The sequence below is a fragment of the Berghia stephanieae genome, chromosome 1 (assembly GCF_034508935.2).
Source record: "Berghia stephanieae isolate SIO BIC M18660-M18661 chromosome 1, UCSD_Bste_1.3, whole genome shotgun sequence".
Taxonomy (NCBI): domain Eukaryota; kingdom Metazoa; phylum Mollusca; class Gastropoda; order Nudibranchia; family Aeolidiidae; genus Berghia; species Berghia stephanieae.
Genome location: NC_088360.1, coordinates 77,253,647 through 77,273,170, shown reverse-complemented (window position 1 = coordinate 77,273,170; position 19,524 = coordinate 77,253,647). Strand labels below are relative to the sequence as shown.

Sequence of the window (19,524 nt, the reverse complement as noted above, 5' to 3'; positions counted from 1 at the left end):
TTGCCTCATTCCAGGTAAGATTGGAGATGCTCAAATCTTGGTGAAAGCTTCTCCTCCAAGTCTGTTTTGGACGGCCCCGTTTCCTCTTTCCCTTCGAAAGCCCGTTTGGTTGTATTACAGGGCTCTTTCCGCAGGGTATGGCCAACCCATCGCCACTTTCTGCGTCTAACCTGGGCATCCATTTGTTCTTGAACGAGCAAAATTAAGTTATTGTAAAACAAAAAGATTTAAAAGCTTATACTTGGAAGCTTGAAACGGTTTTAATCAGGCTAATAAAAATGAAATATTCTTACAAGACATTCATAAAGATATATATAAACATTTTAAAATCTAAGTTTAAGGATAGTATAGTTGTCATAATATTTTAAAACCTTGAGGAAAATTCCTTACTCTTGTGCTTCCAAGTTCAAATTGGAACATTTCTTTGCTTGTTGGCTCACAAAATACTGCTGGATATAATTTCGTGCCCGGTTCCACCTGAAAATGACAATTGACATGAAAGTAATGCATGTATAATATGTCAAATTTGTCATCCCACTGATTGCTGTATCCCTATATTAGCTTAAACTCAAAAGATGTTGTAATTTAAAACCAATACAATAGCTAAATGTTGAAAAAATGTAAAGACCTGATTGAATAATTCAGCTAAAATAAAGCTTTTTTAAAGCACAAAAGAGTTGACCGAACCTTTGAAATAAATGCACATGTGCTTCAAGTAACAATCAAATATGTACTTTTGCCCCCATAAGCTGGATTCAAACTCCAAAACATTATACAATCACTAAAGAAGCCTAATTATTACATTTTATAATAACTTAAAATCAATGCATAAATTAACAGAATATAATATATTAAAATATTACAATATCAGCGGTTAAACTGATGGGATTTCCACAAATGATTGGAATTTAAAGGAGAGGAATAAAAAATTATTTATAAGTTTTGGTCTATGTCTGTTTTAACTTTGAATCTTCTTCTTTAATATTACTCCATACTTACAATTTTAACATCAATTCGTTGACTACATCTTTACAATTATACAATCTATATGTGTCATCTAATTTATAATATTATGCAATTTTTCTCAGGTAATTTACAATATTATTATAATGAATAATGTGTTTACAACTTAGCTTTTTACTAAATTTATTTACTTATGTGTTAACATCAATATATATTTTACTAGATATCTACATCTTTACAATTTTATAATATACGGCCCTTGTAACTTATATTATGTAATTGTTCTTACTTGTTTACAGTATTATTATACTTTACCTATTAATTAGTTTTATTAATTTACTTATATTATGTCTATGTATGTATCATTGCCGGCTTTTTATACATCATACAAAATTATTATCATCATTATTAGAATTAAGCCTAATTGGATACCCTCAGCAGATTCGGACTTCATTGGTATGGTATGGGTTGCATGATAATTTGATGATCAAACTTGTTTTTATAAATCCCAAAAATAAAATAATATTTAACTATTTTTTTTTTCAACACAAAGAAAACTATACATCTTTTATTTATGCTGGCGAGAATGATGTGTTAGCATACTTTTATCTTTATTCTGATCCTATTTTCACGCAGCATTGAACAAAAGCGAGCTTGCCTTGAATGTCATTGATTTGCTCTTGGATTGTTTAAAAGTCGGCCAAGTGTGCTGTAGAAATCTGAATATGTGACCTACCGCCTCAAAACGATAATATGTGGATATGAATCGGATCGTGAAAAGTGAATTTAGAAATTGATTGATAAAAATACGAATTTTTGGGTCTTTTGCAAATTAGGAAATTTTAATTATTCTCTACCATTAAAAGTAGAAATCAACCCCATGTTTCATATTTGTGGCTAGAAATTCAATTTCCATCACCGACATAATGCCGCTTTGAGATGGCAGATTTAAATATGATATATATTACCACAGTTAAAAGAATTACAAAATTATCAATACCTCTCCTAAATTTTAGATCTCATTTTTAACCACGCACCTGGAATTTATTGGCCACCTCCTTTCCATTGACAGAAAAACTGAGAACACCAGTAGAAGTGTCAATTGTGCAGCCAATGACTAAGCCTGGGGTGGCCCTCTTGGAAGACATCTCCTGACTAGAATCTGCATACCGCTGCTGTAGGTCTCCAGCTGACATAATGTAGCAATTCTTTCGACTGACACTGAAAATAGAATAATGATTATCTTTATTTCCTTAATTAAAAAATATTAGAGCCAAGTATCTCCTGGGTATGAAGCAAAGTCGATACCACTGTGTCATGCTACCCCCAAGGTCAGATATACCTAGTCCAGCCATTACCGGTGGATCCCCATCAAAAGGTAAATCCTACTATGATACAATAACTAAATAGATGAATAAAATAAATAAATAAACACATTCAAGGACACAGGCTGAAAATTATGTTGATTTTGCTAATCCAGGCCAAGCACCTTTAAGCTTGTGTATTTCAGTCCAGTAAAATCGGTGGAGAAGGGAGAAAATACTATCAGAGTCAAATTAAGTTATGTGGAAGGGAGTCAGAGCCATAGGATGATTGAAAATCATTATTTAAAGTCCCTAACAGGGAAGTAAATTCATTGGTAGTTTTACCTTTGTTTCAACTTGTAATCATCAGTCAGGGTTGACACTACTACATGTCGAATGCTTTTCATGTCAAAAGTGCTTTCATTGTAGTGGAAGCTTGGAGTCACCCAACCAACATAAACCTATTAATTATAATTTTTAAAAAAATATAACAGTATCACAATGCAAATATTTCAAACTTAACAAATTCCCAAATGTAAAAAGACATTTTTTCGCCTTAAGAGTTCAGCCTCAATTAAGCGTAAACGCAACAATGCAAAGTTGTAGGCCATAAAAAATGAAGTGAGAAACCAAGATATTGTTTCTTCACTTAAGCTATCCTATATTCATTGAAAAAAAATGATATTTATATAATAAAATAGAAATAAATATTGTTTTTAGAATTTGTTGTTTAATAGCTTTACTCCAATTTTCAAGATGAATAATAAACATTTTTAACAGGATGTCATGTAAGCCTTTTTTTATGCTTGAAATATATGTTTGCTGCTTTTCATCAAGACTTCGAATTCATTGAAAAAAAATTCAAACAAGCATTTATTATCCCTTACTTAAAAATATAAGAACATATAAAAATTAATAAATTTGTTCCTAATAAATCTTTTGTTGGTTATTGACTGACAATTCTAAATCATATATTTGAATATCAGAAGTTCTAAATAACTATAGATCAATGTCGTGACAAAATTACATTCAACAAAATAAAATAAGAATAAACATTTTAAGATTGTACTTTGAACTGACATCTAATTATATGCAGGCAATGCATACATAATCTTTTCCCGTCTGAAACAATCAAAATTTGTTTCAGATTCTATTTGTTCTGGAATGTCATTTTGGAATGTGATTCCAAAGTACTGCTGCAGTGTAGGTGAAAAATTCTTTCTCACCATTAATGTAGTTTTTAATCCTAGGTATATTACACTTTTTTTTTTAAATCGAAAAGAGCATTTATTTATTATTTTTATAATTCATTTAAGCGCAAGGTGAGGAGGGGGTTATGAAGAGATCGGCTTTATAATGTTTTAAAAGTCATAAATCAAGACGTCATATTTCTAATGATGGAATGACAGTATTGATGAGCGATTGGTCATAAGAGCTAACAGTGTAATCTTCATATTTAAATCGAATGTCACTGTAATAATTTTTTTCGAATTTGTTTTTGTTTCAGTTTTTCAGCAAAGGGGGCAAAGCCAAGGGGGGGGGGGGTCACAATTTATGTGATGTTATAGTTTATTTACTTTCATAAGTAATTAAACAAATCTTTTGAACACGTTAAATTGTTGAGAAAAAGGCATTGCATCAATCTCCAAAAGGATAGGAAAAAGGCAGCCAGACTTGTTACTCTTAAAACACGAGAGAGCACATTACTTCTACTCTACATGACCTTCACTGGCTGCCTGTTCACTATAGAAAAGTACAAAATTCTTTTTTATGCCTATAAATGTTTTACTAATGTAGGTCCTTCTTACTTACAAGACCTTATTGAAGTCTATACACGGAGACGTGTCTTAAAATAATCAGAATCCCTTTTCATGAAAGAAGTAAACTGCATTAATAATTTTCACCAAAAAGCTTTTAACTGTACAGCTCCATCCATATGGATGATGTTTGTCGAATAACTTTCTTATTATCATTTTAATGCAAAGACATTCTATTTGTTAAACTTTAGATAATAGTTCCATGTTGACACATACTTATATAAAAGAGTTACATAATTCAATAAATAAATCTACCTGACACTGGAAAATGATCTAAAGGTAGATCAAATAAAATAAAAATATTTAAGGTAATATGATTAAATTTTATAAATGAGGATGTGAAGGTTTAAACTAGCAACATTGTCCTTCTCACCTGTGATGGGTCCTGACCAGGAAAGACTCTGACAGCGTAATAATGTTCATCCATCTGTTCAGCTAGTGCATTCATCTCACTTTGCTCAGCCTCAGAGTAACCATACTCAGAATCTTCTGCGTACATAGACTCTGCAATCATCGCCTCCTGGAATTCGTATGGGATAAATTCCTTATCCATATCAGCCGGGCCAGCGGGTTCAATTTGTGCATTCTTTCCTCTCCCGCCCTTCTTTTTGTCAAGTGGAGCATTTTTCTTGTCGAGACTGGAGTACTCAGTGCATCTGGCTCTGCCCATGTTATTCGGGGAGGGGTCACGGGATTTGTTTTTCTTAAATATGGAGGAGAAAGACTTGCCCATTTTCTTAGGCTGTGACTGGCTCTGACTCTGTTTTTCTTTGATTAGTTTTGCGGAGTCGAGAACTTTGTCGGCAAGAAGCGACAATTTGGATCCACTTCTTGTTTTATTCTCAGGAGGCATAAGAAAAGAATCACGACTCTCATCCAACTGGGATTCACTTGCAGCAGATTTCATCCCAGTTGAGCCATCGAGCTCAATGCTTGACTCATCAAGGGAATTTCCCTTTCCAGTCTTCATCCCTTTGAGGTAACTCTTTCTGCGTTCAGCAGCACTCAGAGCATCTTCATCTGTATAGTTCCTGTGAAGAGCTGATATAAAGATTTATTATAAGAAATAATATTTTAAAATATACTGAGCGCCAATATAAACTGGCCAGAATATAACAGCCTATAGCGTGACATTTAGAAATGCCAACATTAATGTGAAAGCCAATAAAATTCTACACTAAATGTCTTAGGATTTACAAGATAAACAAACTTTTTGTACTTTTATCGAAACTACAAAAGAGAGCAAAAAATAAATTGACGGTTCAAAATGAATGAAAAGTTGACAATGCTTGGATCGCAAAGGCGTCAGTTGCTACGTACGTTCCATTGCGCACTGTATATCCCCTTGAAATGAAAACGTAACGTAATGCGGGAAAATATAACATTATCCAGAAAACATTTAATCTAAAAAAATCAATTTTACTCAGCTAGCGTCTTACAAACTGTATTTTAATCATAACTAGAATTTCCGACGTTGTCAGAAGCCAACTGGTTGGCATGAATGCTGCTGGTATTCCATCAAGAGATATTGCAATGCTCTACCATTGTTCCAAATTCAATGTCAATAATATTATAATAAGAAACTATTACGATCACGGTGCTGTCTCCAACCTACCAAGTATTGGGAAGAAAAGAAGGACTTCTATTGACGATGATAGACAATTAGACATCCCATCCCTTTGCATCAGCCAGAATGAATTCCAGATTTCAATATCAAATGTGAGAAGAAGACTCAGAGAGGCAAAATTGAAATGCAATGTGACTGCGGACTTGAAAATGAAAATGGACATCATGTCCTAATGGAATGTCCAAGGTACAACCAGTTGAGAAGGAACCTCTGGCCTGACTCAAAGAAGCTGTACGGCAGTGAGGACGACCTCAGGACCACTGTGGGCTTCATTCACCAGACCGGACTGACCATGCGACGTGACGGGAACGAAGAAGATGAAGAAGAAGAAGAAATGCGTCAGAATTTTGCTCAGGGAACATCACACGACTGCAAGGTTTCAATGGTCTATTGCTCACGAAGTTGCTTTCCGCCCCAATGGGACAGCATTTTTTATGACAAAAAAGCTTCAAGCTTTCCTTTGCTGATAAACGGAAAGAATATGAATTGGCGGTGACCGTTTCACTGCAAAATGGGTGAAAGAGGTCTAGAGCTGTGGCGTCAGATCCGTTTTGATATGGGCCGATATAAGAGCTTGTCAGCACTGAGGGCTTCCTAAGAGCACATGTGAACCATGTCTCAATCCTGTTATCAAGCAGGTTATTATCAGTATAACATTGTTTTACTCAGATCGCAATAAAATGTTAGTTTCTAATTTTTTTGAATTTATATAACGACAATTTTAAAGTTTTTTCTTGGCCATTGAATTTTCAAATGAATTGAATTTGAAACAAGAAACAATAAGCAATATGGAAAAAAGCAACACTAAGACTAAGTAAGAACATTGACGGGTTCTTCAACTTTGTGTATTTTAACTTAGTTTTGCACTCCCCGAAATTTTGGATTTCATGAGCCATACCCCATTTGGGTAAACTTCCATGTATCTTACTCAAATTCGTGTATCATGCTTGGAAGTCTCTTAACTTTCTAATGATGTATGAATTATGTCAATGTGATCAACAGTTATGGGCAGTTAATCAGCGGCCCATTTAAATTGACGCTCAATTTATTCCACAATTCTTCTCATCTACTTTAAAAAAAGGAATAAAATGAAACTCTCTGAATAAGCTTCTGGGCATTTAAGCAAAACAATACAAAAAGCTGAACAGAGAGTTGTAGTGTTATGAGTTCTTATTGAAACTTTCAAATGCAACGCTCCAATATGCAATATGCCCAATTTTTACTCCCCCCCCCCCCAAACAAGAAGCTCTGAATTTTTTAAACTAGATAGAAAATAAATAAACAAAGCAAAGCAACATTACAAAACAAACAAAATAAAACAAAACCAAACAAAAATGATACAACCAAAGTGAGACAGTTGTGAAATTTGTGGTGTTTGAGACATATACATAGGCTATTTCACTCACTTTTCCTGAGGGTAAGATCTGGACCACCATTGATCATCTCAGTCACACTGTAATCTTCCTCATCTAAATAATATTTTAAAAATAGAGTAAAACATGATATAATGAATCTTCTACTTTCTATCATTTATCTTATATTACATACATTCCAAATAAAAAATTATCAATTCTTTAAATGCAAAAACAACTAAAAACAAAAGCAATGTAGTCATACTGGATTGAATCGTTTATTATTTGAGCTTGTTAAAGGCAGCTTGCACGGTGGGGACCATTTTGTAGACATCGATAAAGTAATTATCCGAATTCCATGTTTTTACATAACGTTTGCATGAAATGGTCTATTTCTGTTTAGACCATCAAGTCCATGAGTGAAAAGATCATAGATGCGTCTAAGGTATTCTGCGTTGAGAAAAAAGACTGAGCTATTTCAATTCTTATTGATACATGTGTCAATGACTGAGGTAAGAGTAACACCCGAAATGAATATATTTCATGCATAGCATCAATGCTTCAACTAGTCAAAATATGACTCCATAGCGCATAGTATTTTTTTCATTTTATTTTGTATTGAAAGAAAAAAAGTATTCAAACATTAAGCATCACGACTTTGAATATATCTACAATAAATACACAACGATTATACTTACTGGCTTCTGGAATAGTTTCGTCAATCCTACTTTCTATATGGTTAGCGCATAAAGTGTTTTCATGCTCAGGCACACTGTTAATGTCGGGTGGTTTTCGTAGACCCTCTGTCACATGGTATAGGGCATGCAGCATAAGATGTAAGATTGGATAATAGTTAAAGCAAGGCATCATGCATTAAAATCTTTGTCACTGACTTGGAGGATAATTTTGTCACAAAATAATGGTTGATATTATCATTAATATAGATTTTTCTTAAAATCTTGTTTCATAAAAATCAGTTGATGGGGATTTTTTCTTTTACAAAACCAAGAGCATATTTCAAATTGTGTCAGACAGCTTATGGAAAGGTATTGAGTAACGAGAACTGATCGAGAATAAAAACCTTTTGACAAGACATAAGCAAAATGAATATTTAAAAAAAAAAAAAGGAACGATGAGTCTCTTGCATTTCTTTAGCAATCTATGTTTTAAGTAAACTAATTCTTTTAAAGAACTATCCAAATTGGAAAAACCCTCATTCAACAGCTTGGATGCCAAAGATAAACTCACAAATCTCATGAATTTAGGTATTAAGTGGCATATTGCTATTCCATAAATAAATAATTAAATTGATAAATAAACTGACAGTTGCTGCTTTTAATTAGGATGGAGCGTCATATAATTAAAATTGGTTATTTTTAGATTCGTAAATGATGAAATTTAATTTTTTTTTACGGGAACTACGTATCAACAATGTCTACTTTAATGGCATTGAGAACGCTTAATCCGGTATCATGTCTGGGTTGGCCAACTGTACAAGCTTTATTCTTAAGTTAACAATGATGAAATTTTTTTTTCGTATCTAATGTCGTTTCCATTGTCCAAAACTTCCACACCATTTGTCTTGGTAGCTTAAACTGTAGCTTTAATCCTATTTCATCGCTGTTTTTAAAAAAAAATTCCTCAGCATTTTAAGCCTAATTTATACCTAAAATTCATTTTCAGCAGCTGGCACACCCCTGCCACAATACAGGGTCAAGGTTGTGGAATACAAAATATTAGTAAAAAATTAAGCACCAGGGATGCGTGGCTGTCCTCCTCCTCCTCCTCCTCCTCCTCCTCCTCCCCCTCCTCCTTTGTCCAAAGATGAATGACTAGAACCCGGGCCAGGTACTCCACTGGACATGCTGCTGTTAGTCATGCTAACACTTCCACCACTACCGTTAATGCTGTTATTACTCATGCTGCTGGTTTGGCTGATGTTGTGCTGATTATTGATGTGATGATTGCTCATGTTGCTGTTGCTGCCACCTCCGTCGGCTTTAATATTCTGGTAGTGACCATTTGATTGATTTTTATTGCTGTTGCGGTTGTTAGTAGATGCTTTATTATTTTTGTTATTGACAATACTTTTTTTATTAGCACATTCACTGTTGTTGTCTTTGTTATTAAAATTGCTTGTCCTTTCATTATTGATGATTTTGTTGTTGCTGTTATTGATGTTGTTGTTGTTGTTGTTGTGGTTGTGATTGCTGTTGTTATTGTTGTTAACGGTACCTGTTGCTACATCTTCTTCAATCTCAATTTCGCCTCTCTTTCTTCGAAGATTTTCCAAATTCATACGTTTTTCGAGGACATTTTGAGCCATTTGTTTGTCTTTGCTATCAGGGATTAGAAGAATGAAATAAAATAATCATCAAGTTCAAAAACATTAAAAAATGATACTCCAAGAACAATAATAAATGGCCTTTTACCTCTTTAAGGTGGAATATCTTATGTGTTAATGCAAATGAGATATTAATCCAATAATATTGAAAAAAAGTCAGATTTTACATAAAAAGATAAAAATAACTATCCCCTCCTTTACATTTGGTTTTAATATGAAGGTCGTTACCTGTTGATGAATTTGTAGACTCCACGCATAGCATCATTTAACACTGTGATATCCCATTTGTTCATTTAGAAGAACACTTGACTCACAAAGGGACCAGTATCACACTCAGGGTTCAATCATTTCTTATAAGACACCATTTACTCATAGTGATAATTGAGTACCTCGGTGTGTTAACCTCGCGGAATATACTTTACGATAGAACAACATCCGGCCCAAAAAGTAGCAAGCAATTATTAATATTTTGAATAAACATAAAGCAGGATAAATTCCAGCTCCATGAGCCTTCAATTCGACTTAACTTTCTTATCTTAACACAAATCATTTTAGAGGTAAATGAGAAGGCAATAAGATTCTACCTTGAGATAAAACCATCCTTGCATGAAACTGGAAGGCTCAGCCGGAGGTATTCCAAATGCACTTTGTCCAGTGTACCAAATGTCTTTGAGCTGATTTTGAGACATGGACTCACATTTGGTCTGTAACATATTGTCAAAGGGCAAATCAAATCATTTGAATGGTTAAAAAAATATAAAGCTCAAAATCCCCTTTACTAAATAGTAACGTCATGCTGTCTATATGCAAAGATATATAAAAATCATTATTCATTATGTGTGACCAATAATAGTAGGGAAAAAAATAAAAAAGATTTATTTAACAATTTAGAATGTATTGCTGAAGAGGTAAGACTTAGATGCATCTATTTAGTGTTTGTAGTTAAAGTATCACCAAAAGGAAACAAAAATGTACCAGGTCTATATCGAGCCTCGATGTGCTCATTGAGTCACAACTAACTACTCACCATGAAGAAAACATAAAATTCTGAGCAACACAAATACTACAAATATAGTGAATAAATTGTCAATTGTTTTACAAATCAGTTATTACTGTATACTAAAAAGAAGTCATTTACCCTCCCGTGGTGCGAGAGATGAGTAGGCTTGGGTGAGAGTTATCTATGGTTTCAAACATGGCCTCTACTTTGCCATACCAAAGTGTCATGGGTCTTGTCATGTTCCTGAAAAACAAATAAAACAAAGTAGTGATATCAAAAAGTGTGTATGAGAGATGGGCTCATCATTTCAAGCAACATTAAACAATAAGGTATTCTGCTAATAGATACGAATGGTTGATTGAAAGAGGTAGAAGCAATTAGATTAGACAATGTGAATAAAGTGATAAAAACAAAGGCTTGTGAAATGTTTATAAATGTGTTAAAAGGAAATGGTTTTTATTTTATGCTTCTAGTTTTATGATAAGAATAGATTTAAACAGGTTTGTATTTATAATACTAAAGAAATTTTGGACTCCGAGGAAATAGAAATTAAATAGACTGTTTAAGGTTAGAATAATCGGGTGCTACTTTAAGCCTAGATCGGCAAATATACGTAGTAAAAGGCTTGCATTTAAAATTTAAAACAAGCAACAAGAATTAAAACAGAGTTTATAATATTAATAACAATTAACCAATAAAAATATACGGTTCTACTTTTTGTTGTTCAATAAACGATAATACTAAAAAACGTTTGTTGTCTGTTGCTTGTTTCAATTGAAAGCCGCCGTAAATCTTACCTTGGGCTTGTTATTTCAACAAACCCGATATGATGTGGTGGATTTTGATAAGTTAATGTTGTGGATTACAAAATATAAATTGACAAAGGAATTATTGTTTAAACTTACACGCAAAAAGGCTCAAATCCTTCTTGTAATCCACAGCTGGTGAAAAACCGCAATGAGTTGATATCCTGGCCAAAGTTATATTTGGCTTGTTGGTGAGGACCCATTGTAAATGCAGGTACGAAGCCTAAAAAAAACATCAGAATAAGTAAATCATATTAATTGCAGTAACATCAACTAAAATACGTTAAAAATAAAATGCACGATGAAGATTATAACAATGACAACAACAATAAAAATAATAATAATAATAATAATAATAATAATAATAATAATAATATAATAATAATAATAATAATAATAATAATAATAATAATAATAATAATATATAATAATAATAATAATAATAATAATAATAATAATAATAATAATATAATAATAATAATATAATAAATAATAATAATAATAATAATAATAATAATAATAATAATAATAATAATAATAATAATAATAATAATAATAATATAATAATAATATAATAATAATAATATAATAATAATAATAATAATAATAATAATAATAATAATAATAATATAATAATAATAATATATAATAATAATAATAATAATAATAATAATAATAATAATAATAATAAGTAATAAAAAAGAAGAAGAGAAGAAGAAGAAGAAGAAGAAAGAAGAAGAAGAAGAAGAAGAAGAAGAAGAAGAAGAAGAAGAAGAAGAAGAAGAAGAAGAAGAAGAAGAAGAAGAAGAAGAAGAAGAAGAAGAAGAAGAAGAAGAAAGAAGAAGAAGAAGAAGAAGAAGAAGAAGAAAAAGAAGAAGAAGAAGAAGAAGAAGAAGAAGAAGAAGAAGAAGAAGAGAGAAGAAGAAGAAGAAGAAGAAGAAGAAGAAGAAGAAGAAGAAGAAGAAGAAGAAGAAGAGGAAGAAGAAGAAGAAGAAGATGAAGAAGAAGAAAAAGAAGAAGAAGAAGAAGAATGGTGGTGGTAGTGATGATGATGATGATGAGAAGAGTAGGAGGAGAAGGAAGAGGAGGAGGAAGAGGAGGAGGAGGAGGAGGAGGAGGAGGAGGAGGAGGAGGAGGAGGAGGAGGAGGAGGAGGATGATGATGAGGAGGAGGAGGAGGAGGAGGAGGAGACGAAAGATGTCAGAGGGGAGAAAAGAAGAAAGACGCTGAGGAGATGCCTACACAAAGAATAACACATTCTGTTACCTTCCCCATTGCCTGCTGTAACATCCCTGAAGGCAATCTCTTGTCCCATGGCGTCCATCATGAGCTCTCCATTTAGGGAAAACACTGGAAACAGTGTAAATTACGTTGACGTTATCGTCATTATGAATTACGGTATTAAATAGATCACTGAAAGTTGTAAACGGCTCTGAAAAACATATTCAGCCTTTACCTTTGTAAAATGGTTTTCATCGACAACAACTATTATATATTCTTTTATCATAAAAAGAAATCCCTGTGATTTTATAACCAAGTTGATTTTAGTAATGAGTGAAAACGCACACGTTTTGTAAGAAATAACACAACTTTCAAAGTAGGAAGGTCTTATTTATGTATCTGAACAAGATCTTATTTCCAATTAGGTAAAGATAGATATGAAACTAGTCTGATTTTTTCAGCAGTTTGGTCAGGAAAAACTGCACTCTCAATAAACCTGATTGGAGTTCCGAAATCAGCCAGCTGGATCTCTATACTTTTAAATCAGATGGATAACTCTTTGAGAAAGACTTGCTTTCTAATATACCGGGCCAGGCAGGTCTTGTGTCCTTTTGCTCTACTGGTATTTGGATTTTAAAGTTGTGTTACTTATCATTTCTGTGTACTTTTATAAAGACGTAATAGTGGCGAATCGTCTTTTCACAATTCTACATTTTGTACATTTCAACGCTAAAGTTTTGTGATAATCTTAATCTAGACAATTCATTTTTTAAAAAGTATTTTCAACCACATATTTTATTCACGATGCCATTAACAACCGCAACCAGTAAACTATTACACTATTATGTAAAAGCGCTTCCGCGCGCGAGTGCGCGCGTGTGTGCATATGCGAGTTTGAGTGTTTGAAGTATACGAAAACATTTTAAAGGTATATGATGTAAAGCGTATAGAGGTGCAATAGAAAAATAATTATCGTATCATCTCAAGCAATTCTTACTATATGTTGTACTATTCAGAAACCATGACCCTAAGGACTGCAAAACTAATCTTTTAAAAAAAAGTAGTACTTCAAAGCCATACAGCCCATGGCACCGGGGTTTATCCCAGTTTCTATATCGTTAAATTGGTTGCTACCCATTGGACAGGGGGTCAAAAATATAAATCTCGACTTCACTTGGGATCCCTTGATCTCTTGATCCCTTTATCTGTGAAGCGAGTGATCTACCAACTGAGCCATCGGGACCTCCAATTTATAAAAGTAAAATCTATCATCTCCAAATTCTGGTCAAATCAATTTGTTTTTCAAGGATCTCAGGACCTATTGAGCTGGATTTTATTCTGACTCTTACAGTGTGAAACAGAAAGCAAGAATTTCTTCCTACCTTTTGAATAGGATATGTGCATAGAAATGATGACTTCTTGCAAGACAAAACAGACCAGCTACCCAAAAACTGGAAAATAGATGACAGAGCTACCAGCCCACCCCCCCCCCCCCCTGCTCAATTTGTAATCAAGGCAATGCCATTGGAGTTTATATATGATTGCCTACTTTTTATAATTGTAAGGAGGAAAGCGAAAGAAGTAATGTCTTATCTTAAAGGATTCATATCATGTATTTCTTAAATGTGAATAAATACGTACTGATCGTGCTGTCTTGTAGGTCTAACATACACCCTATGACATCACCAGCTGACCAAATTTTGCCATATGCCTCTGCTCCCATAAACCATTTGCAAGCCTAGAAAAATGTAATCACAGATTTTATATTACATAAATTTCAATTCATAAATTTTAAAAAAACCCACTGAAGCGGCAATTTAATTGATCGCTAGTTTTGATATCAATACATTTATAATAAGTGCAAATATACAGAGAAAATATTTCAGATTATTCTCATTATATTCATTATTTCAATGTACTCATTGGTACGAAAAAGGTCAGGATGGAGAAGAATAAAAAAGACCATATTACAACATATTACCTTTAGATTGTTTAGTTTTTCAATAAATTATACTTTACCCTATATCCATCAAACGCATAGGAAGTTCCGTCAATGCCAAGCTCAGTGGAAGGCTCTGCAGTCACCTTGGCCCATCCCACTTTCATGTAGCCAGTTGTTATCACTTCAAACTCGTAGTACCTGTTGTAATTATCACAGAAAATATGATCAGAGAATAAAAAATTAATAGCATTTTTATTTCCTTTATTACGATGTTTGATTGAACTATAGAGCAAAAAAAAAAAAACATGTAATTTGATACGTCAGAGATTATTTCACTTCCTGTCAATTCCTCCATTTTCCTTATCATTTGAAGTTCTCAATTTAGACATTCTTTAAGACAAAATGTCCAGTTTCATCAAGTGCTTGTTGCCTATGACAAATTATAACAATGCATATGATTACATTTCAAATGTAAATTTTCTTGAAAAAGCAAAGTCGTGAGGCATAAAAATTAAAATAATAGGATCTTTTACAACACTTATCATATAGTAATAATGCACTGGCTGATGAAAATATGCAAAACAATGCCTTGTTATGGTTTCATCTAAGATGAAAAACTTAACTAAAATAATTAAAGGTTGTGCTGATGAACAGAAACAAACTGCCTACCATTTTCCACTGCAAACAGCATAGGTCTTTTCCCCTCGGTATGTTCTTGTCACTCGGTTTTGCACTTCTTTCTCAGTTGGAACAACTAAAATATATTTATTGATGAGCAGTTGAAAAAATTGCCACGGCAAAACAAATAAATATATAATTAACAATTTACAGATTAATCCGTAATAGAAAAATGCTTAGCTAGTGGATATTATTTCAGAGGACATGTTTAATCTATCAGAGGGCTTTTAATTATCATCTTATGGTTACTTCAAACATGAAAAATACATATCTAATAATTTATGTTTATTTTTGACATTTATTACAATTCTAAATTTAAAGCATTACACATTTCTATCTTATACTTTTATTAAAGCTTTCCATGCACTAAAATAAGCGATACACAACTTAAATATTTTATAATTTGCAAAAATAATCTTGAATATCACTTTTAACAAAACTAAGGAGGAATCAAATTTATTTTACAGTGACGTATTGAAATTGGATTCAATATTTTCATCTAGATCATTTCCACATAAAACCGTATAGATACAGGGAGTCACTAATAATCAATGTTCAGCAATATCGATGAGATATATAGCACAAACAGACATTAAAGTCGTCTGATTCATTTGCCATTTAATGGGAGACACTGAGGGGCCTCCTAACCTGAGGAATGCATCAAGTAAATAACCTAATTGTAATTCTCCAAATTCCAAGCTGTTCCTTTGTAAATTTTTGGATTTCAAAGTGTTTCCAGACTTATCTTCAATTCATATAAAACAAGACAAGAATTCAGATTTATAATGACATCTTAATTTCATCTTTTGAGTTGATCAAACGTCAATAGCTCTGTTTTAAACATCTTAAACCAACTTTTCGACGATTATAAAATACACGAAAATGCAAGGTTTTAATATTTAATACATATTTCAATGGGAAGTAAAGTAGGTAACAAGGATGATTTAATTTTAACACAACCTCACTGTCAAATTAATATCACATTTTGGAAAACAAAAATTAGATTTATGGTACGAAGCAGAAGGTTATAGAGTTATATTTTTAATAAGTTCGGGAAAGGGGACAATTTTTTAATTGCAGAAGTTAGCTCTCCATTTTTAAAAAGGCATTAAGTAGAGCGAAGGAATGAAGAAGGTATGAAAAGTATCAATCCAGCAAGGAATTAGGTTGGGAATAAAAGTTGTAAAGGTCAATATGGTATTAATAAGCTGGAAGGATTTATTTTTATCTAAGAGCAATAAAGTGTTATAGCAACAGTGCTATTACTTATCAAATACATGAACCTATCATACTGGTACCGCATAGAGCTGGCACATTTTTCGGCAAAGTGGTATAACATATGACATAAGTAGAAAATGGCGATGTAATTCATTTGACGACATATCTCAGAGCAAATCATAAAAAAATGTAAATCGAGTAGCAACTATTGCTCTCATTAAAAACTAAAAACATTTACTTATCTTACAAAACAAAATGAAAAGTCATATGCTTAGATGAAATTGTTTTTATTTACAGTGCTTGAAAACAACAAGCTGCAAATCATAAAAAAAACCAAAAGAATAAAATCTTTGAATAAGAGCTATTTCTATTCTATCTTGTGAGATATATAATGATACACTTGAAGCTTTTAGTTACGGGGAAATTGATTTTAAAACACTTGTGACCGCAGCAGTTACCTGGAGCCAAACCCAGAGCAGCTAATTTACTCTGAAGTTTGCTTCCTTCAGATGGCATGGACAGAATAAACAATGATAAATCAATTAAAGCAATTACGAATGTAACATTGTGAAAACAAGCAAGAGAAAAACTTTCATAAACTTTAGAGTAACGTAAATCATCTATTTTATTTTCAGGAGTTGAACAGCACTTAATGACAACTCAAGGTCACATGAGAGATAGAAATCCCTTTAAAGAATATGTATCTCCTTTAATGAACAAACATATAAATCTATATTAATGAACAAACAGGATGAACCTTGATGATCAATATCTACGGAACAGATCCTGTGTAAACATTTTATCTACATAAGCGTCTTTTCCACTAAAATGATAAACTAATCCCGGGACGGGAATAGAAATTCATACCAGAAAAAAAATTGAAACCAAAAACGTTAAAAAAAATAAAGAAGTATGTTCAAGAAGAACGATGTGATATTTAATAGATTGAAGAATTAAAAATGTCTGTTGCCGTATGATTTTTGGTTTACAACGTGTATGAAATGAATTCTTATGGGGAAATAATTGCGACTACAATCCTTGATAACATAAATTGTGTGTATGTATTTAAAACACTGTACTTGACTAAGATTTAAGAAACAAAGAGAGAGATTCGTTGAAGCAAAAGGTGTTAGATAGAAAAAAGAAAAAAAGAGAATATGATTAAAGCAAAAGGTTATTACTGCCAAAGGTACTGAAAAGCGTAAGGCATAAAGTTCAAGCAAAGTTTTTACATTTCTCAGAAAGTGGCCATTATATTTAAATGTGAATGTAACCAATTGCTTTTTTTTTCAAGCATAAAATAGTGTGTTATTTTCTTGAGTGAAAGAATAAAGTTTTTGTGAAAAGCATGTACAGAATGCAGGATAGAATTGCATGTGCTGAATGCCAAGATAACATTTTCGACAGAATTATAAAAGGAATATGACAATTACAAAATATAACATATAGGAAAAATAAATAGCTAAAATTTTATAAGCAAAGAATACTTTGTCACAATGCTAAAAATTGCATAATTGATGCTATGCTTTAAGGTAAAATTTTTATAACAACCGCCAGCCGGATATAACGTACCACCGCACACAACCACGTGTAACCGTAAATGTTTATAGTCTAATTGATATAATTTAGTGAGAACTGATCATGAAAATCGCTGTCTAAAAACAATAACAAAGAGCTGAGTGACATCGATTTTATTCCATCTCTAACAACATTGTAAATTTGAATAATGTCATTTGCCTCCACGCAATTTTAATTTAAGTAGCTGTCTTTGTCGATTTCTGGCTCTTCTGGTATTTGCTTCTTCATCTCTTTTAACTGCATTATTTCAACTTTAAAAAGTGTGAATATTCAATACCTCATCTATAAGTCATAATGAATCCAAAGAAATCAATGGAAAATAAAGAGAGAATCAATACAGCATCAGCGAAAAAAGAACATGAGAATTAATGTATTTAGTCCTTTAAGAAAATATCAAGGCAATTTCTTGTCACCGAAAGGAAGTTGTCACTCCTTCAAATTATTTTATAGCAACATCCCAACACTTGCATGAAGTGCAATTGGTACAATAGTTAACGTAGAAGTATTTAAGGAGATGAAAATGACAGTTGGTCATTTCATCTATTTGTGCGTCATCTATTTTATAAAATGTTGATGGAACAAAGCAAAATTCCACAAGGACAAATTTGAAACAAAATAAAAACAATCAAACCTTATAACGTGTCATGATAATTTATTCGTTGTAAAAGAATGGATATCCTTTTGTTAATACAGAGGAGACTATAAACCTTTGTTTTCAACTGATTTCTTTCACTGAACTTATATATTTCATTCTTTATCATCATTGTCTTCCTGGAATGATAGTTTCAAGCAGCACGTGTGTGTTATTTACAGAAACTAAAGCAAAAGTTGTTCGATCAGAGTGCATCACACAGAAAATCTAAACTATCATCAGTCACTTATTTAGCAAATCAAGAGGTAGAATAGATAAAGAGAATTCCTAGTTAAATCATGATGACTTAAATAGCTCTTGCCTGTTGTATTACTTTCTCCGGTCTCACTCGTAGGAGGTTCAATGGTGTAGTTGTAGGCCAACATTGTTCGAACAGTGTCTTTGGATGTTTCCCTTTATAAAGAGAAAAAGTTATGCACTTAGGTAGGAGGATACTAGGCATAGATCTCATAAAATCTTCTAGCTAACAGTCGTAATCAATTCCTTAACTTCCTTTTTGTTCAGTAAACAACTCTTTTCCTAATAATTTCAATGGGCAGAATAAGCAGATTTACACGATCAAAACAAATATTTTAACCCCATGCTTTTTTATTCTCTTCTTGTCTTTACTTTTTCTTCCATGACTTATTTAATTTATTTTTTTGTTGCTATTCACTGTCGTTTCAATTTCATCCATGAAAATTAGCCTCAAAATATATTCTTTTTAGGGATCACTTATTCTTGTAACCTTTTAACCCCGCAAAAAACAATATTTCTATAGCATCATGGAACTTGAAACAACAAAAGATAGTACGGGTTGGCTACAAACCTGTTGGCTCTTTTGATGTGCTCCTCTACAATGTTGTATGGGACCAAATGAGGCGTTCGTTTGTTGTAAGGATCCTAGGAGTTAACATCAAATGTAGTTATTTAAGACATAGAGTATAAGTCTACAGTGTTGTATATCCATTAAAACAAGGTTAAATGAGGTTTGCCATGAGATTAAACGAACAATATGGCTCTTATAATATATTCTGATCAAA

The 19,524-nt window shown here is 32.5% G+C and overlaps 1 protein-coding gene across 7 annotated transcripts in view; it reads right to left on the bottom strand.

Moving 5' to 3' along the window:
* Positions 1 to 19,524, bottom strand: part of LOC144957693 (ryanodine receptor-like) — a 199,479-nt gene that overhangs the window by 83,950 nt on the left and 96,005 nt on the right. For 5 of the 7 annotated variants that reach the window (XM_078889091.1, XM_078889076.1, XM_078889099.1 and 2 more), the window contains 15 exons: positions 19,311 to 19,384; positions 18,804 to 18,895; positions 15,046 to 15,130; positions 14,454 to 14,574; positions 14,076 to 14,172; positions 12,480 to 12,563; positions 11,313 to 11,436; positions 10,546 to 10,650; positions 9,992 to 10,111; positions 9,299 to 9,402; positions 7,118 to 7,180; positions 4,458 to 5,125; positions 2,613 to 2,728; positions 2,001 to 2,184; positions 391 to 477 (listed from right to left, as the gene is read on the bottom strand). In XM_078889091.1, the coding sequence (XP_078745217.1) occupies positions 391 to 477; positions 2,001 to 2,184; positions 2,613 to 2,728; positions 4,458 to 5,125; positions 7,118 to 7,180; positions 9,299 to 9,402; positions 9,992 to 10,111; positions 10,546 to 10,650; positions 11,313 to 11,436; positions 12,480 to 12,563; positions 14,076 to 14,172; positions 14,454 to 14,574; positions 15,046 to 15,130; positions 18,804 to 18,895; positions 19,311 to 19,384 (2,124 nt within the window). Of the gene's footprint in view, positions 1 to 390; positions 478 to 2,000; positions 2,185 to 2,612; positions 2,729 to 4,457; positions 5,126 to 7,117; positions 7,181 to 7,761; positions 7,867 to 8,818; positions 9,403 to 9,991; positions 10,112 to 10,545; positions 10,651 to 11,312; positions 11,437 to 12,479; positions 12,564 to 14,075; positions 14,173 to 14,453; positions 14,575 to 15,045; positions 15,131 to 16,730; positions 16,776 to 18,803; positions 18,896 to 19,310; positions 19,385 to 19,524 lie in introns of all 7 variants that reach the window. The other 2 variants (XM_078889068.1, XM_078889059.1) reach the window with 2 other exon arrangements.